Raw genomic sequence first — 19,118 nt, 5'->3', positions numbered from 1 at the left:
AGCACGCCTTCATAGCAAACAATACTACGCCAACAAATGACAAATGATGAGTGATTAACCCAAAAGTTCTGCTACATCTTCAGCCAGCTCACTAATACCACCAATACCTGGCAGATCCTCATCATGATAATTTTGGCAGGCAGGCGATGTTTGCTTTGCATAATTGTTCGAGATTTCGGTCTCAATGGAATTTTTATGTGTATAAGTGCCATAAGTAATAGAACTTTTTTCTTCATTCAAGAACATTGTTCATTGGGAATAGGAGGATTAAACGGGATTTTTGAGCAAATATGGGGTGTCTTATTGTGCTGCATCCTAGCATTAGTTCGCAGGACATTACCAGTGTTTTGAACGATGCATGCTTAAATTCCAAGAGATATCGTTGAAGCCCGATAGAGATGTTTCTGTCTCCTAAAAACTCAAAACCAACAATGGGACCCTCAGGTAAGATAAAGAAAAGTCAAAGAATTTTCAAATATAAAGAATAAAAAAGATTTTTCAATAAATTCTAATGAGCTGCGAGATGCGTCAATGGGAACTTGAATTTTTTTTGGGCGCTATTGCGAAAATTGGAGCTAGCTCTCAGTGGAGTTCATTATGTTTGAAGTAGAACTTTTGTTTCTTGCCGTCTTCCTTTTCTGATCATTTAGGTTTTGCCGAGTCTACCGTTAACTTTCATTTGGATCGGTTTTTACTGTGGTTTTCAAGGCTTGTTCTGCGTTTTCTCCCGGGCGCTCTATCTTTAAATTGAGGTGCTGCTTGACCAAGTAACTTTTTTCCAATGGGTTTTCCTAGTGGTTCTATAGTTTCCCGAGCTAAAGAAAGCGCTTTTCGTCCTTACCCCATAATCGGAGGGATGAAGCCTTCACCCTGCTGTCTGTAATGTCTTGAGAAATTTGGTATGATCGATTGATTACGATGAAATGTCTCCAATTTCATAATCAGAAAACAAAACGGAGTAGTTTCAGATTCAATACGACTTTTCCTCCTACTCTCAAAAATGGTGCAATGATAGCAGTTTCTATTCGCAGATTTACCATACAGTTTCTATTCCATTTTGATGAGTGGGACATTTTTTCATAATCCAAGTTCCATAAAATTTTGCGATGTTTTGGTTCAATACTGCATGCGTAACTGTTTTCCCTTGTCGATTAGTATCCATGGCTCTCAGCAACGGTGCTTTGGTGTCACAATGACTCTGATTAGGAGTGATTTCCAAGTTGAAAAACATCATTTGGGCTCCAGCAAAGATATCAACAGGGTAGTCGGAGATGAAGTTTTGTGACATGAGAGTGCATGCATATTCGTTAGAGTATGGATAAGACTGGACCGTTTATACTCAATAGTGCAGCCCGTAAAATCTCTTACATCATTAAAAACTAAAATACTTCTCCTCCCAAAATATTGAAAGATGTTTGGTAATGGGGTCGATGCATTGACTGAAATTGTCGAAATCAATCTTTTGAAAAATCATTTTTTGTGATTTCCCTGACCCTCATAAGGCCTAGATACTTTATCTTTTGCATTTTAGGCTTGTTTGATTTTTTTTGTACAACAGTTTTTGTTATTATAGTGAAATTACTATAGTTACAATAGTGAAAGGAAGGAGAAACGTTCTTTGTCATTGCAACTCTCCTTTCGCATTGTAGATTGATATCTTCTCCTTGTAAGTCGAGTTTAGTAACCAAATATGTATAGCTAAAATTCTCAATATGAGCAGAATAGCCAAAATAGTATACAATTTACACATTGAAAGTAAAAATCTCACATAAAACTTATACATTGAAAGTAAAAAATGAAAAAACTTATCGCGTCTTAGTATAAACAAGAAAAACGTATTTTAACAAATGTTCAGTTGAGCATTGAGCTGCAAACGAAACTTGGTGAAAAATTAGCTTCATAGTACTACTCACTTAAGAAAAAAAGTTTTTCAAATTTGCTTGTTTGACTGAAAAAAAGCTGTCAATTCTCTCGCGAGGGGTCTAATCAAACCAACAACCTAAACTTACCATGATGGAAGTAATTGATAGTTTTCCATACGTGGTGAGAAATCTTATAAAAAACTCTAAATATAAAGCGCGGTGATTTTAGGGTGGAAAAAAATAATGGAAAACCTGAAGCAATCAAAAAAATTTTTCCATACCCTTTTTCGCAGAGTGGCCTGAAAATGAGCTCTTCCAACCCCCCATACCCCTTTTGGGGTCATTGGGGTCATTTTAATGGCAAATCGAAAAACAGGTGTCGTTTTTCCAGCCACCATTACATACTACTGTACCGACTAGGAATCGGTTTGGCATGAGAACCTGACTTTGAATTATTACAAAAATATCGCAAAAACATCAAAAAAAATTGCCGCAGCTCTTGGTACCACAATATTTTTGTCAAATAACTGATAATTAATTGAGTAACAAGACCAATACATTTTGACAATAATTTCTGATGTGTGAGTTCTTAAGGAAGCGACTGCAAGCAAAGCGAATTTAGCAAACATAGTATCACATAAAGCAGGCGGTTGAAGGCAATTCAAAAGAGCGAGAGAGGTTGTGAGCGAGCAACCTGATAATTCGCTCAACATAATCTCCCGGATCGAGGTTGCTGGTCGTGTCGTCTTCATCTTGGTTACGACAATCTTGGCTGGTTTTTATATGGCGAAAAACTGGAACAGCAGATCTCTTTTGTGACAGTCTGGACATACCAAAATTGGTTCGCGAAAATCTGGACTAGTGTGAGGGTTACTTATTGGATGTCATTCATTTGATGTTTTATCTATAATCACGAGAGTTTATTCTATCACTGTAAAGTGAAACGGGTACCTGTCTGTCAATTAGAACTATGTCTGTCTGTTATATTCTGACCCCTAAACCAGATTCATGATTTGATACAAGAAAGAACAGACGGTATTTTTATATACAAACGCTATGTTTTACCAATCCTTGTTATGCCACAGCCAGCAGCTGGAGCAAACCTTGGGGAATGGGGCACTTTGGATACAGGACCATGTGGAGCCAAAACTGCCTTGAAAGCAACGTTTTCCTTGGACAATGGTGCCAAAACCCGGCATTGTTTCATCGGAGTGTATCTGGGACCCGTAGCTATTTTTAGAGCAAATCGGCGCTTTAATAGGGGAAATCAACGGAAAACTGAGGTAGGAAGAGGAACGGACACTCATCTTGAACTTTCACTTATGCTCAAGATACGGCGGAAACCCGCGTTACACAACTAGCAACCGCATTGAATAGGGAACCATTTTCTCTACTCACAAAATTGCGATTTTCTTAAAATGCTCTTCAAGAAAAAAAAGAATGAGACAAATAAAATGTACCAGATATTGTCTCGGCAGCAGTGAGAAGGAGAAAATTTGGAGCACTTCTACGCCGAGTTAAGCAGAATCGAGGCCAGGTGTAATCTTATGGCACAGGAACGGAAGAATTTTCAACCTTAAAAAGCGAAGTTGGGATGCTGAGAACGAACTGTGCATGGGAACAATAACCCCGGAAAAGACACTGAAGCAAAGCAAGCTATGTCATGCGAGCGAGGCAAAAAAAAACAAGAAAAATTTACAAAAGACGCACTACAGGGTTCTTAGGAAGCCGTAACATGGCCCTAGAGGGAGCTCATAAAATCATGGTGGGAACGTGGAAATCATCAAAACAACGGAGAACCCAGAATGCTGGACCGGAAATCCTATAACTGGGGCCAACCCAATTTCACGGCTCAACATCTGCTGTTCAGACTAGGGGTTGTTTTAGCATGAAAACCTTTTAGGAATTATATCAAAAGTGTCACAAAAATATCAAGAAAAATTGGCGCAGCTTTTGGGACCCCAATTTGAAGACGGTTGCAAGCAATGCGAAAATGCATATCACACGATAAAAGTTGTGAGCGAGCAACCTGACTTTGGTCTTAACCTCATCTACCTGGTCGAAGTCCAGACATTGTGGGTCGCGCTAGATCCGGATCCAGACCCAAATTAGGACTCTCGCTAAGAGTTGGATTCTTGAAAGTCTGAACACTAGTCGCACCGTGGGTTGCATCAGTCTCGATGTGGTAAGCCTTGCAGTCTTCGCCTTTGTCGCGCCCTTTCTTGAGCTGCACTAGTCGTGGCGTCTCCGTCTTGGTCACGAGAATCTCGACTGACTTTTTTGTAGCAAAAACCTGGAAAATGCAAATATCGATCATTAAAATTTGGACATACAAAGTATAGTTCGCGAATGTCTGGAGCAGTGTGAGTGTTTCTTATTGGATGTCAATCTTTTGAAATTTTTCTGTCTGTAATCATGAGAGTTTTTTATATTTCACTCTATCTGCCTGACTTAGTCCGAACGCTAAATCAAAACCTGATTCGAAACAAGCAAATACAATCGGAATGAGCATATTCAAGCTCTATCTTTTACCAATACTCACTATGGCGCAGCCAGCAGCTGGGGAAAACCTTGGGGAGTGTGGCACTTTGGAGACTGAACGAAGCGGAGTCCTAACTGTTACGCCAACAATGGAAACAAAATCTTCTCTGAAGTATCTCTTGAACGCGGTGCTGTATGTTGCGCAAATAACCACTTTAACCGGGGAAATCAACAGAAAACCACGGTAGGAAGAAGAACGGACTTTCATCTCGAAATTGCACTTATGCTCAGGATACTAAGGAAACCCGCGTTGTCCCACTAGCAACCGCATCGTATAAGGAAACTTTTTTTACTCACAAACTCGCGAAGCTTGCAAAAAGCTCTTCGAGAAAAAATAATGAATAGGACAAATAAAATATAACAGATATTGTCTCGGTATCAGAAAGACGGAGAAAATTTAGAACATTTTTACCACAATTTAAGCTGAACAGTGGCCAGACGAGTTCAATTTGCACATGAACGGAAGATGGTACGGGAACTTCCGATCTTTATTATGCGGAATTAGAATGCTGAGAATGAACTGGGAAACAAAAACACTGAAAGAGGCCGCGAATCAGAGAACCTTTTAGGAGCTATTTTAAAAATATCACAAAAATATCAAGAAATTAAGCCGCAGCTCTCGGGACCCCGTTTTTTGTCAAAACAGTAGCTTATAGGATGGCGGTCATCAAATAACACTGTTCTGTGCAAAAAAAACAACAAAAAGAACTGATAATTAATGAGTAGTGGATCCAATTTTTTTGGCATTATTTTTTCTGATTGGTGATTTTTTAAACAAACGGGGGCAAGCAAAAACGAAAGTAGCAAGCATAGTGCAACATGAAGAAGACGGATGCAAGCAATGCGAAAGTGCACATCACGCGATAAAAGTTGTGAGTGAGCAACCTGACTTTGGTCTAAGCCTTATCTCCCTGGTCGAAGTCCAGATTTTTTGGGTCCCGCTAGATCCGGATCCAGACCCAAATTAGGAATCTCGCCAAGAGTTTAATTCTTGAAAGTCTGAACACTAGTCGCAACGTGGGTTGCATCAGTCTTGACCTGGCAAATCTTGCAGTCTCCGTCTTGGCAACGATAATCTCGACTGACTTTTATATAGCAAAAATCTGGAAAATGCAAATCTCGATCGTTAAAATTTGGACAGACAAAGTATATTTCGCGGAAGTCTGGAGCAGTGTGAGTGTTACTTATTGGATGTCATTATTTTGAATTTTTATCTATAATCATGAGAGTTTTATCTTTCACTCTATCTGCCTGTCTTAGTCTGACCGCTAAATCAAAATCTTGGTTTGAAACCAGCAAATACAATCGGAATGAGCATATTCAAACTCTATCTTTTACCAATACTCACTATGGCGCAGCCAGCAGCTGGGGAAAACCTTGGGGAGTGTGGCACTTTGGAGACTGAACGAAGCGGAGTCCTAACTGTTACGCCAACAATGGAAACAAAACCTTCTCTGAAGTATCTCTTGAACGCGGTGCTGTATGTTGCGCAAATAACCATTTTAACCGGGGAAATCAACAACAAACCATGGTGGGAAGAAGAACGGACACTCATCTCGAGTTTGCACTTATGCTCAGTATACGAAGAAAACCCGCGTTGCATCACTAGCAACCGCATTGATAATGGGAACTTTTTTTTCACAAATTCGCGATGTTTGAAAATGCTCTTCAAGAAAAAAAAAGAATAAGGCAAAAAAATGTACCAGATTTTGTCTCGGTATCAGAAGGAAGGAGAAAATTTAGAATATTTCTACGACGATTCAAGCGGAACGGTGGCCAGGTGAGTTCTATTTGCACATGAACGGAAGATGGTACGGGAACTACCGATCTCTATTATGCGGAATTGGAATGCTGTGAACGAACAGGGAAACAAAATGCCTGAAAGAGGCCGTGAAGCAAGCTAAATCATACGAAAGAGGCAAAAAAAACAGGCAAAATGTACGAAGGAAGCACGACAGGACCAGCAGGAAGCCTGAACGAAACACCTGCGGGAACTCTTCAAGTCATGGTGAGAAATTGGAAATACCAAAACCGCAGAGGAACCAGAACGCTGGACCGGAAAAGCTATAACTGTGGCCAACCAAATTTCACGGCTGACCATCTGCAAAGAGGCTCTGCATTGTCGTTAAAAATTTTTTTTGCAAGAAAATAGGCCTTAGGGAAAACGTATGCAGCGCAGAAGTGTACAAACTGAGCAGAAGTCAGAGTATAAGGAGGAGAAGCGGGCCGTCAATTGTGGGATGAGACCTCAAGTATAGTGCGGGACTACAAACAATGCAGGCAAACCCAGAGGGACCAATCATGAAAATCCAAGGGGCAGAAGTAGGTGGTAGCAACAGCCAGATTCTAGAAAAAAGAAGGAGGACTTCAAAAATCTTAGCAAAATTTCATTTAGTTGTTCCCTACACTCTTAACTAAAATGGAAAAGTCTAAAGTCATAAAGTGGACTCTCACCGATAGTCATTCTTGAGAAAAAAAGGTTCCGTGCAGTTCCATGAAAACAAATACGAGATGCCAATCATCGAAAATTTTGTTGATATCAAAAAACAACTAATCCGGGAAAAGCAACAGAGGGAAGTATACTTTACAACAGTGGACTTAACTTATGGGAACGGGCAAATACTATGAAGAAAGAAACGAGCGTGCAAGGTAAATTTTTTCTAGCCAAGGGGACATCTACCGAATTGTACTGATTTTGAACAGGATTTTAAGGTCTGCCATCATAAGTAGCCGAGTTCCAAGAGATCATGGAATCAGATTTTAGCGATTTCTCTCAAGCAAACGCATTTATCGATAACTTATTAGTGACAATCAAGGGAATCGAAACCGAAAACAGTTCTTTGTTTCAGAAGTTTTTGCGCAAAATAGATTGCGAGAAACTGTCACTAAAGTTTCCAAACTGCGAATGTCCGAAACGAAAATACCAATGACTTGGCCATCGGGCTACGGAATCGAGATTGCAACCTCTAAAATTGAAGATGTCACCGATCTTCCGCCTCATGAACGGTCACGCAGCTAAACTGCCTTATGCCCGCAATACAGAGTCTGCATAAAATTTTACCGGCAACGACCGAGTTGTCATCGCCATTAAGTTTACATCTAAAAACACGATTATAACTGTACTGAAGTGTGCGAGTCGGCGTTGCAAAATCATAAGCGGAGATAAGCTAATTTTGTCGAGCGTAATTATTTCGAAAACCACTAGGACATAGGGATGGTCTGTGATGCAACTAACAACAGCCTAAGGCTTTAAAGGATTCAAGGGTTAGCAATGAATCTCTTTTGCTTCACGATTTCTAAACGCGGCGGAGATGAATTATTCTTCCAACGGGTTGGAGAAGTCGGATGTACTATTTTGGCAGAATATTTCCAAATTTATACCTTGAGAAGACCATCCCCAGGAAAAACTGAATATAAAGCCCTAGTCTCACTGTTAAACCGAAGTAACAAGAATCATAAAACCCTCTTTTCAGTACTAACCAGATAGCTAGACGGACTAATACCATTCAGTTTTGTCATTGAACAAGAGCAAGGAGCAGAAATTGGGTTGCTGGGTTTTTTCCAAGTCACCACGGTGACCCTACAAAGCCTATCAGTCAACATGATAGCATGTTTACGGTAGAAAAAATGAACGCGATGTTCTTTGGTTTTGATTTGGAAAATCTGCCGGTCTGTAAATTCTATCGGAAACGTCCGAAAACTGTTTTAAGCCAATCGCATCTTAGCCAATTAGAATAGAAAACAGAGAACATATTCAAAAAAAAACGAACAAGGGCAAAAAATCCGAGCGAGTCGACCAACCAAAATCGAAATATTTTTATATCACATGAATCAATTAAATCCTTGGGTTTTTTAGTGTGAGCTATACATCATTACCCTGCAAGACGGTCAAATTTGAAGAAAATTCAAATTACACTCACATAATGAATCAAATTTCAAGACCTTTATTCCCCGTCATGGCAATAACCTCAAATATTTATAAACCAACTAAGTTGGACCCAAATCTCAATTGAAGCTTTAAGAATACTGATAGTAATCGAGGAATTGAAGCATAAACAAAAACTATCCGAGAACCCAAAAGCAATACCGCCTTCTGAATTCATTCATGGCTGTCAAGCAAATTACTCCCTGCAGTTTACCGAATCAGCAAGCCATGTCATTAAAATTAACGGGATTGTGAAATAGTTAAGACAACTACTTCATCGTCCAAATTTTAATTTAGAAAGTATCGCATCAAACATATCATTAGAAACTAAATTATTAAAAAATTGCGTAAAATAGTGCAGTATAACACCAACGTCAAATAAAACTACCAAAAAGAGATCGTACTGAACGCAATACGCAAAACGACTTGTCGCTAAGGAACGACTGCTGATGGTTAGCTGGGCAATTGGTTATACCCATACCATTGCAAGTACCAGTGGTGTCCAAGATACACTACTACCATCACGGAAAACGGAAATGTTCGAGCCAGCCTGGGATATGTGGTCCCCAAACATGTACCGCAGTCCTGCAGCAAACGCAATTTTCTATCAGCAGTGCACGTATTCTTGTAGGAATCTGAAAATCTTACTACCCAAGGCAAAACTTGGCCAAATCTCTAAGCCGAGGGAACCAAAGGAGTGCTTAGATTTGGATTTTTGGGTGACCATTTTCAAAAGCAGCAAACGTACGTGCTGGTCGCTACTGATAGGTTTTCGATATTTCTATCAGCTATGGTGACTACAACAAACACAGCAGTAAAAGTTATAAGCTTTCTAGAAAACTACCTATCTCAGCATGGAGTACCGAGAAAAACTCGTCGATCGGGGATCATATTTCACATCAAACAGGTTCAAAAGGTTCTGAAATACTGATAGAAGCGAGCTAATGCACTCCCCGGTAAATGAACATTGGGGCATGAGGTCGGTGAAATTCGACTCTCGGAGGTGAACCCACTGCAATTCCCAGTGGAACTGGCGGCACGATTGCAGACCATTGCTACTGCTGAAGGGATAACCCAGGCAAAAGGTAATGATGAAAGCACGAAAAAGGGGGACCAGAGCCAAAAAATTGAATCGAAGGACAATTTGTTGAATAGACCAGCATTAGTATCAAAGTATCAAAAGTGTATCTCTCGAACAGCAGCCAGAAAGACGACGAATCTGAGACGCCAAGTTAGAGCTCGGAGAGCCGGAAAAACACGAGACAGAGGCAGCCAGTGGACAAGTTAAGGAGAAATTGTGATTGACTCGATGACAAAGAAGATGAAAGAAAACCCAACGTGCGAGAAGAAAAAGAAAATCCCAGCGGCGATAGAAATTAAATTTCGAAACTCATATCATGAGGAGAGAGACGGCGAACAGCTTAAGTTTTAGAAACATTACCCTAAGCTGCTAGAACTGCTATATTAACTTTTTTTATTTTGTATATAGACTTTAGAACTATAGGGATTGTGACGGCTTGCTAATTGGATTTCAATCATTTGAGTTATTATCTGTAATCATGAGAGTTTGTTCTATTACTGTAAAGAGTTGGCAGGTACCCGCCTTTCAATCAGTATTCTATCTGTCTGTCTTAGTCTGACCTCTCAATCAGAGCCCTAATTTGATACCATAAATAACTGTCGAATTTAACAGGTTCAAACTCTATCTTTTACCAATGCTTGTTACAGGCCAAAACATTCCCAAGAAAGTCTGGACTTGAGTCTAGGACCTCGACCCGGGCTAGCCTACCTAAACACAACTTCACAAGGCATATGAACCGAATGAATTTTATACGAGTTGCTCATCAAATTTTGAATCATGCTTAAAGCGGGCTGTAGATGTTACAAGACTTTTCGCACTTGCTCGTCGAGTAAAAAAAATAGAGTTTAGAAAAGAGACTTTGTTTCAAAAAAAAAACGTTGAAGGAAAAATTGGCATCAATTACTGGGTGCAGGAACTAGTAAGACTACTTGAACGTTGTTCGATGCTTATCTTTTAGTCTGTTTTTCTTGCAAATGAACTGGCTGAACTTCACGTTCTTGATTTAGTAACTCGGAGAGGTTGTTCCACTCCTGCTGACCTAAATACTGATCAAACATGAAGTTAGAACTCCTAGAATTTTCCCACAAGCTCTTTGAAGCCTATAGTTTTGGTAAATCTTGGTTAAGTTAAGTTGAGTTGGTTCTTCTATGAGCTCCGGCGGGAAACAAACCTCTTTTTCTTCATTGCAACAAAAACTCTTCATAATATTTTACGGAATTACGAAAAGTAAAGTAAAAAAGTAAAACACGAGAGCTTCAATTTAGTCAGTGACAAAAAAATAGGACAAGGATAGCTGGTGACTGTCCAGGTAGCACAGAATGTTCTGACCATATTCTTAAAAAAATACCAGAAAAAAGTTTTTTCAAATTAGTGTCGTTTTCTGTCGGCATGGTGTAACAAAAGGAGCTGGAAGAAAACTAGAGATTGGGCATATTCTACAGTCATATTAAATTCAGCAAATTAAAATCATGACAGAAGCGCAAATTTTGAAAGAAAAATTACTAGAGAAACGAAACATACATTTTAAAAAAATTCGATTTTTTTTCAGTTTTTTTTTGCAGTTTTTTGATTTTTTGAAATTTTTGATTTCAAAAACTCAAAAAAAATTAGTTTAAGCAATTAAATCTAAGTTTATACGTTTTAAATTAAGCTATTGTAAGCTTTTTTGTCATTAAAATAGGCTAATGTAGGCCTTCTTGCTCACTTTGGACTCGAATGAATACGAATCACCATAAGTTTGTTTCAATTCAGTTTTTCTCGATACTTTGTAATTTGTTTGAACTTTTTAAAGGTCGCTCGAATTACGAATATATGGGCTTTTATATGATATATCACTCAACTCTCTTCAAGGATTATTTGTGTTAGCTGACTTTGCTTGGAAAACAAAAAATAAGAAAACAAAATCAAAACACAACCGAATACAAAGTTCCTACCCCATTTTCAAATGATCGGAGCTATAATTGAAAGCTCATTAATTATTTTGGATGCAAGGAGGAGGTTTCTTGCTAAGCGCGAAGAGTACAAAAAAGTGTGCTGGTATACCGCTGTCTGAATTTTGAAAATCACTTTTTTTAAATAAAAGTTGAATAATACAGCGACAAATTCTTCAAAGTTGAGCAGTAAAAAAATTTAATGCTCAAAATTTATCACAATTCAAAAGCAAATGCTTCAAATTGAAAGTTTAACCGTTCGCTGAAGCACTAAAAGAAGAGAAATAAAGAAAAAAAGAAAAAATGTTTGCGGTTTTTACTCAAAGTTTGAAGATGATAAGAAAAGTTTATGTGGAGAACTTGATGACAATCAAGGATTTGGAGCTGAGATGAAAACTAACAAAAAATATTGCGAATAAAGTGATTTTCAGGATATTTAACTTCTGGTAAAGTAAAAGAAAAAAAACACTTTTAATCTTAAGAATATTTTTTTTTGGTTCTTTCAACCTGTTAAGCAATTGCCAATCACGGTTAAGGTAAAAAGTTTTCGATTGTTTTATTTTCAATTAATTTTTTGTGCCAGAACTTTTCATCTTTTTTTATTTTTACCGCGCAAAAGCTGAAATGAATTATGATCTAGCAATTGTCGAATTTATAAGCAAGGATTTTACTTCTGCTAGTGGACTCAATAACAAATCTTAAATTTTTGTTCAACTAAAATCGTTTAACTCAGTTGGTTTTTTTTTCAGTAGTTGAGTTCGGAAAAGTGTTCGTTCTTTCAATATTAAGATTGGAAAATTCTTAATTCTTTCAGTAGTTGAAATTGGAGAATTTTCGTTCTTTCAGTGTTTGAGATTGAGAAGCTGTTCATTTTTTCAGTACTTGTGATCGGAAAGGTGTTTTTTTTTAAAATATTTGAGATTTAGCTGGAGAGTTCACATTGTTGGTGGTAAAGGAAATTGAACTGTTGGACGGTCTTGCTGATGGCGTAAAAAGTAGATTTAATTTAAAAACGTAACATCAAGACGTAACTATTTATGTTATTGGAATCTGCAAACAGTCTGCTCGCAATATTTGGCTTCCGGATACAGCTGCGGATTCCGCAACAACTCAATCTGATTATACTTATGTTTTATCGATTCCTTGAATTGTTCCTGATACAGTAAATACTGCTGTGTAATGCGCTAATTCACCTATTTTGAGATCTATTTTGAGCGATACAGTGTTTTAGATATTTGATTGCTGAATCTAAAACAGCAGAGAAGATCTAAATAAAATAGCACTGTTGCGGAATCGCTTACAATTCAGAAAGTTCACAGTGGGGCCTCGCAATAGAATAGACTGTGCATTTTATCAAAATAAAAGCTCAGAATCTTTTCACGGCTGAATACTCTGAAAATCTACACGGACGTGCCCATACCCTACAGTTTATTTCTTATGTGTAAGGCTTGCAACATCAAAAGTTTTTTGGCTGTTTTAATAATATGTGAAATTCTATCGGTTTTGTCGCGTAAAGTCGCCCCGTTAACTTCACCACTAGTATCAAACACGGTTTTCAAGTTTTGCTTCGAAATTATCCGAGCAATGCTTTATAATATTTGCTTGTCGCACATTTTTCGATTCTTTATTTTGATTGTAACAAACTTCTGATAAAAATCCACACTAAGTTGGGCCATCTAATTGAGACAAACAGATAACCGTATGATGTATTGAAATTGCAGCGGTTGCTGTGATTCATGTCAACATGTCACAAAGTAGCGGAAAAAAAGAAATAGAAAAAACACTCGTGCACAGTTTTGGTTGTCTACTGTCCCTCCAGTTTTATAAATAGAATTGGCAAACTTACTAGATATTACACAACAGTGTGTGCGATTGTTGGTCCTCTTACGAGTTTTGAGCTACCGGGAATGGAAATGATTTTTTATTCGTGTTTATTTGATTTTTTTGCAATTTAAAAGCTTTTCTTGTACACGCAAAAGTAGGTACCACAGATAACCATCAGATTCTTAAATAGTCATGATACGAGCACAATTAAGTCATGATACGAGCACAATTAGAATACTATAAAAAATCTTACTCCGAGTCAACAAAAAGTACTAAGTTTGCCTTTTAATCCAGTTTCGAGCAGGCAAAGGCGGGTTAACGTATGTTAGATGAAATTTATCCTCCAGTGAAACAAGTGTTTGTAGCTTTATTTGGTGTTTCTGAAGAAATATACAAGGTAAAAATTGGTGAAAAAATTGGAAAAAATGATGATTATGATCAAATCACTATAGTTCCAAGCTTTTGTCTGTTCACTTCTAAAAAATAATTGAACCGAAAGACTTTTTTTGGTTTTCATGTGTTCGGAACTTTCTATTATACTTCCACAGCAATCGGCTAGACTTGTGTTAGTCTAAGGTTCCGTAACAGTATTTAGACAACCGCGTATTCATACTCGTCAGTAAGCAGACAAATACTATATAATAACCAATCAGAATATCGAGAACAGGAAGAAATGAATAATCATTAATTTTTTTTAAAATAAATTTGCTTTCGCATCTCGATTCTGATTTGTTAATCTAGTATTTGTCTGCTTACTGACCGTCTACTGACAATACGCGGTTGTCTTAATACAGACCGCACTCCATGAAATTACATGTCCCTACTTGAAGGGTTGCCTTTCTAGGGTATAGTCTACGTGTGGTATAAATGAATGTATATGTTTATGACTGCAGAAAATGTTTCAAGTGTTTGCATTCGAAATTTAGTGGAACTCGAAATTTATTTCAGCGCGAAATCAACATTTTAAGTGATTATTCCATGAGTTATTGTTGGAAGCAGTGTTTGATATATTTCGTCTAGTTTATATCAAGTGCTGCTAGCGATATTTTACATTTGTACATTTTTGTTCCGACTTTCGCAACGAAAGCAACGAAAATTTGTGCTCGGGTGGGTTTTTTCTTCGGAAAATTTCGCCTGTTTAACTAGCCATTTTTGATGGAACTTTTTTATGTCAATCAAAAGGCATTGTTGTCCTGAGCTTAAATCTGAAAAGATATGTTACCTGTGATCATTTGTCGTAAAGTTATGGGGTTTACAGGTTGCCAATTTGGCCAATTTGGGACATTAACGCGCGATATATTTGGCGCTATTACTGCGTAAGCTGAGTTTTATTCCGTCCTATAAATCGTTCCAAGTTGGTTGAAAGAAGCTTATTTGCCATTGTTGTTCCAATTTTTCGAAAAAAAAAATGAAATTTTATGCTCGGTGTGGTTTTTTTATTCAGTCAACTTTCGCCGATCGAAATAATAGTTTTCGACAAAATTTTTGATACCACATTGAAGATATCGAATTTTTGAGTTCAAATGTAAGAAGATATTTTACCTCCAATTTTTTTTTGGAAAGTTCTGGGGGTTTGAAAATTGCCAAAATGGCCATGTTCTGGACTACAGTATGCGCGCTTTAGAGAATTCATTCATATTGCTGATTTTTTATGCGTGGCGAATTATTCCGCTTAACAAAATCGTTCCAAATTGAATTGAGGCTAGCTAATCGGATTGGTCGATTGAATTTCGTACGACTCTACATTTCCTACTTTGATATGATACAAATTTTATAAAATTTATAAAAAATTCCCAAAAACTATTCGATATGAATTAAGGTATAGTCGGAACATTCAGGGCTTTGCCCTGATATAAGAGCAGTCTTGTTTGTTATAATGAACAAAATTTATCACTTTGTATTTTCTATGGGGTGATGATTTATCACTTTGTGGGATGATGATTTTCACAAATCTCAAATTTAGAAAAAAAATTCATTGTTTTTCATTACATATATATTTTTTTCATGCTATTACAGCTCCATAGATCTTAAAACGCAGTCAGAACAACAGATACGAGCAGTCTTATTTTGGTTTGAGCCATGTTGTTGTTTCTTTCTCACTTTTGCTGTTAAATAATGTTGCTGCAAAATAAAACACTACGTTGCTGCAAATAAAAAACATAAAATGCATACAATTACCATCAAACGTTACTATTCGATGTTCGATGTTTGGTTAAGTATTGTTACAACCTCACGCGCATACAATAACTTAAATGTGTTTTTAAACGTTTTTACTGGTTCTCTTACGGAAAAATGGCGGATTTGCTGAGTGAATTGAGAACATTCAAAGTTAAGTACCCTGGGAATGATGAGGTGCTTCTGAGAGATTCTGAAAAAATAGCCAAGTTCACAGAGCTGTATTTTGACGATTGGAAAGGGGGGAAAGTTGTTTCAGTTCCTCCTGTAAGAGATCCTCGCATATTCTTGGCCGAGACAGAAGTGACTAAATCCAAGAAGAAGAAACTGAAAACTTTATACATAGGAGAGAAAGGCGAAATTCAAGTTTACAGAAAACTTCTCAATCTAAGCCCCATTGCTGAAAACCATCACAACGGTCTCCTCATTTTCCCGAATTTTAATGGTAACTTGAAATTCAGTTCACAAGCGGGAAAAGTAGAGATTGATTGTATAATTCTTCATGTTTCAAAAGGCGTGTTTATCTTGAGTATCAAAAACGCCCAGAACATTGATCTAGATGAAATATGCGACGATTTGAGAAAGCATAAAGCATTTCTTCGGGCGCTTTGTGATTTCAGCACGTCGAATCCAGAAGCCATTCCCATACATGGTATTGTATGTTCTATGAGAAAAAACATAGATCGAAAATCTTTGGAAGCGAACAATTTTTTCTCGGCAGATGATGCACAAGAAAAGCAGCATTTTTTTATGCCGGACAAACAAAAAAGTTTTGAAGCTAATATGATAGAAATCATCAGCGACTCACATTCTTTAACCGAAGAGCGCCAAAAAATCTTAGAAGTTCTGGCAAGTCGTCTCATTGTTCTTAACTCGATGGAAGGTTCGATTGCTGTTTTTCACAACAAAATGATCCAGGATAAATTTCAATTAGTCAAAGTGAAAAAGGACAAAAAAAGAAAACCCGAAGAGCCCAGCACATCGAAAAAACCTGGCGCATCAGAAACACCGGGTGAGCCTAGTTCATTGAAAACACTGGCAGGAGCTCTGGAATCAATACAAAACGACAAAAAACGATCAATACTTTGGACGAAAGAACAGTTTGAGGCTATTTCTATTTTCTACGAAAAGATGCTTAGCTATTATAAGAATAACCAGCAAAATGGATTCCGATTACTCGTGCATGGACCGAAAGGCTCAGGCAAAACGATGCTTCTGCGCTGTTTCGCCTTAATAGCCAAGTCATTGTTCAAAAATAACATAATTGAAAAAGACCTACAAATCGTTGTTTGTGATGGTAGGAGAGGACAATCAAGGTTACTTCTTGATCACTTTTACGGTAACCTGTCGCCAGAGGGCGTTCAAGTTCTGAGCGGTTGCTTCCAAATAGAGAAAATCAAATCTGCCGACCTAGTGCTAGTGGATGAGTTTCTGTGCTTTCTCGGCGACAGAACTATACGGCAGGTGGATAGGAGCCAAAACTGTGTCATATTTTCGGCTGACAACTGCTTGTCTCTTTTTGATGCTGCTTCGGGAGCTGAAGAATCTTTTGCCGCTTACCTTAACGAGCCTCTTTACCTTAATGCATCTTTGCGATCAAACCTCGGAATCACCAAATTTGTTGGATCATTTAGAGATTACTTCGATTCACAAAATTTTGAGTTTGGTGCTTTTAGATCAAAAATTGGGCAAATGTCATGTCGTTGGGGACATAATTTAGAGGGCAGCCCGCCACATATTAAAATCGTATCTGCTTCTGATTTTGACAATGACCCATTACAGCTAACGTATGTAAAAGTAGCTGCAAATAAAATCCACGAAACGGTCAAAAAGTCAGCAGGACTCGATTCTGTTCTGGTTGTCTTGTACCTTCATTCTATTACCATTGGCATGATTATAGAGCAATTGAAGGCAAAGAATATTGAATACGAGTACCGGAATCCTATCGATATTTTTAGCTCCCAGACTTTTTCAGGTTCTGAAACGAGTACAACTCGAACGAAACCAACATTACCAAAAGTAGTTCTTCTCACAGGCCATCATTTGGATGGCGCAGAGTTTGGATCTGTGGTGGTCCTTCTGGAACGATCTCTTCCTCAATCCTGGAACGAGTTTCTGTTTGACAGGCTATTCGTTACTTTCACAAGAGCAACTATTGATCTAAGCATTGTTGTGAACGATTCACCTTCGGCTCCGTTGTTACGTAACATGCACACGAAAATTTCTTGTAAATCAGATGGGCAGTTTTCTCTTTCAGATGTCACAGATTTCAACGAAGACTATAACCATCGAGCTTACGAGTGGCTAAATGCAACCAGCGCTAACTTAGAACAAAAGCTTATTGATGTTATACAAAAATGTCTCCATTCCTTAAAAGGTCCAGTCATTTTGGTCGGAAATGTACCAGATGCTTCTCAACTCGTTGAATGTGACTCAAGTGGAACTGGATATCCTGAAAGCATTGCGAAAAACTTCAAGTGGTTCACATTTGTAGGTCAAAACAGGAAACTCGGTGTGCTGGACGACCCTTCAACCTTCCGCTTGGTTAATCATTCTTCGGTCAAATTCTCGGCTCTTGTTTTGGTTGCGAAATCTGAAGAAGAGTACTTCGCTATACACCAGAACATTACATACTATATACTGCTTTATCAGATGCATCAGAAACAACTGCTAAACAGTCCAATTTACTTTATAACAAGTTTCAAAACCAAAGACAGTGATACTGAAATCAACAGAATCTGCCAGTTTTTGTCTGAAAGGTCAGAGGGAAAAACACAATCCAACAGAGGTGGTGAGAAAGTTCAGATAGGGACGGCTGAGCTGGATGACGAGCATAAGAAAGCTATTTTAAAGCGTATGAGACTTGGCAGGCTAATTACACCAGCTTATCGGCTCCGTGATTGCCTGGAGTACTTATCAGATGAATTTGATCGTCATATAAGCGAGATAAAGCAGTCTGGCACCTGTGAAGCTGATGCAGAAGTGTGTGAACTGAATGACAGAATGCGTGAAGTTAGATTGGAGCTAGTGGAGCAGGCTACTGAGCTGGCCGATATGTTCTGCGAGGCCTCTCAATTACATGCGAACGAGGACAAGAAAAAACTATTCAAAAATGAAGCTGCCAAGTATCGCGAGAAAGAGCGACTATGGAAAGCGGAACTAGAACATTAACTTTACGCGAAATAAAAGTGCTCGTATCAGGGTAAAGACGCGAATGTTCCGGATGCCCTATAATTGGTCTCAAATAGCTTTTGGCAATTTTAATTTCATTAAAAACAAAATATAATTTACAAACAAAATACTAACTTTGGAAATTTTGTTTTCCCTTCCACTCATAGACTAGTATTCAAGCAACTAATTTTTAAAGTATTTTTTGATCTTGCTTGTTTTCCATAAAATTTTTTAAAGAATTATAAATTTTACACATTGAATGGCACTGGGAACACAACTGCTCGTTTTAGGGCGACGACCTGAGTGTTCCGACTTCCCTTGAGCTTGGGGTTTTGTGCGGGGGGATTGGTTTGAGAACTCAATTCTACATTAAATTCTACTAGAATGGTTCCGACTGCTGCTACTAGAAAAGTAGCTGATGCCCTATTAGCCTATTATGATACCAAGCTGGTAGCCTATTAAAGTCAGGTGCACTCAGGATCAACACTCGAACGTGTATCGTTTCTATGATGAAAACAGAAAAACTTTGAGCAAGTACTTGTCACCAAATTCAACAATCAATGGTTGCTTAGTTTTACCGCCACATTGAATCATCAGCATATATGACT

At 38.0% G+C, this 19,118-nt stretch overlaps 1 protein-coding gene across 1 annotated transcript; it reads left to right on the top strand.

Annotated features, from left to right (window-relative positions):
• Window positions 1-16,629: 16,629 nt before the first annotated feature.
• Window positions 16,630-18,823, top strand: LOC134845006 (uncharacterized). Its single transcript, XM_063861837.1, has 2 exons — window positions 16,630-18,576; window positions 18,801-18,823. Exon 1 carries the CDS (start codon window positions 17,032-17,034, stop codon window positions 18,508-18,510), a length of 1,479 nt encoding a protein of 492 aa, XP_063717907.1. The 5' UTR covers window positions 16,630-17,031; the 3' UTR covers window positions 18,511-18,576; window positions 18,801-18,823.
• Window positions 18,824-19,118: the final 295 nt, after the last annotated feature.

This window comes from Symsagittifera roscoffensis, chromosome 4 (assembly GCF_963678635.1).
Source record: "Symsagittifera roscoffensis chromosome 4, txSymRosc1.1, whole genome shotgun sequence".
Classification (NCBI taxonomy): domain Eukaryota; kingdom Metazoa; phylum Xenacoelomorpha; order Acoela; family Convolutidae; genus Symsagittifera; species Symsagittifera roscoffensis.
Note: the sequence above shows the minus strand (reverse complement) of the source record. Positions and strands in the feature narration are given on the sequence as shown.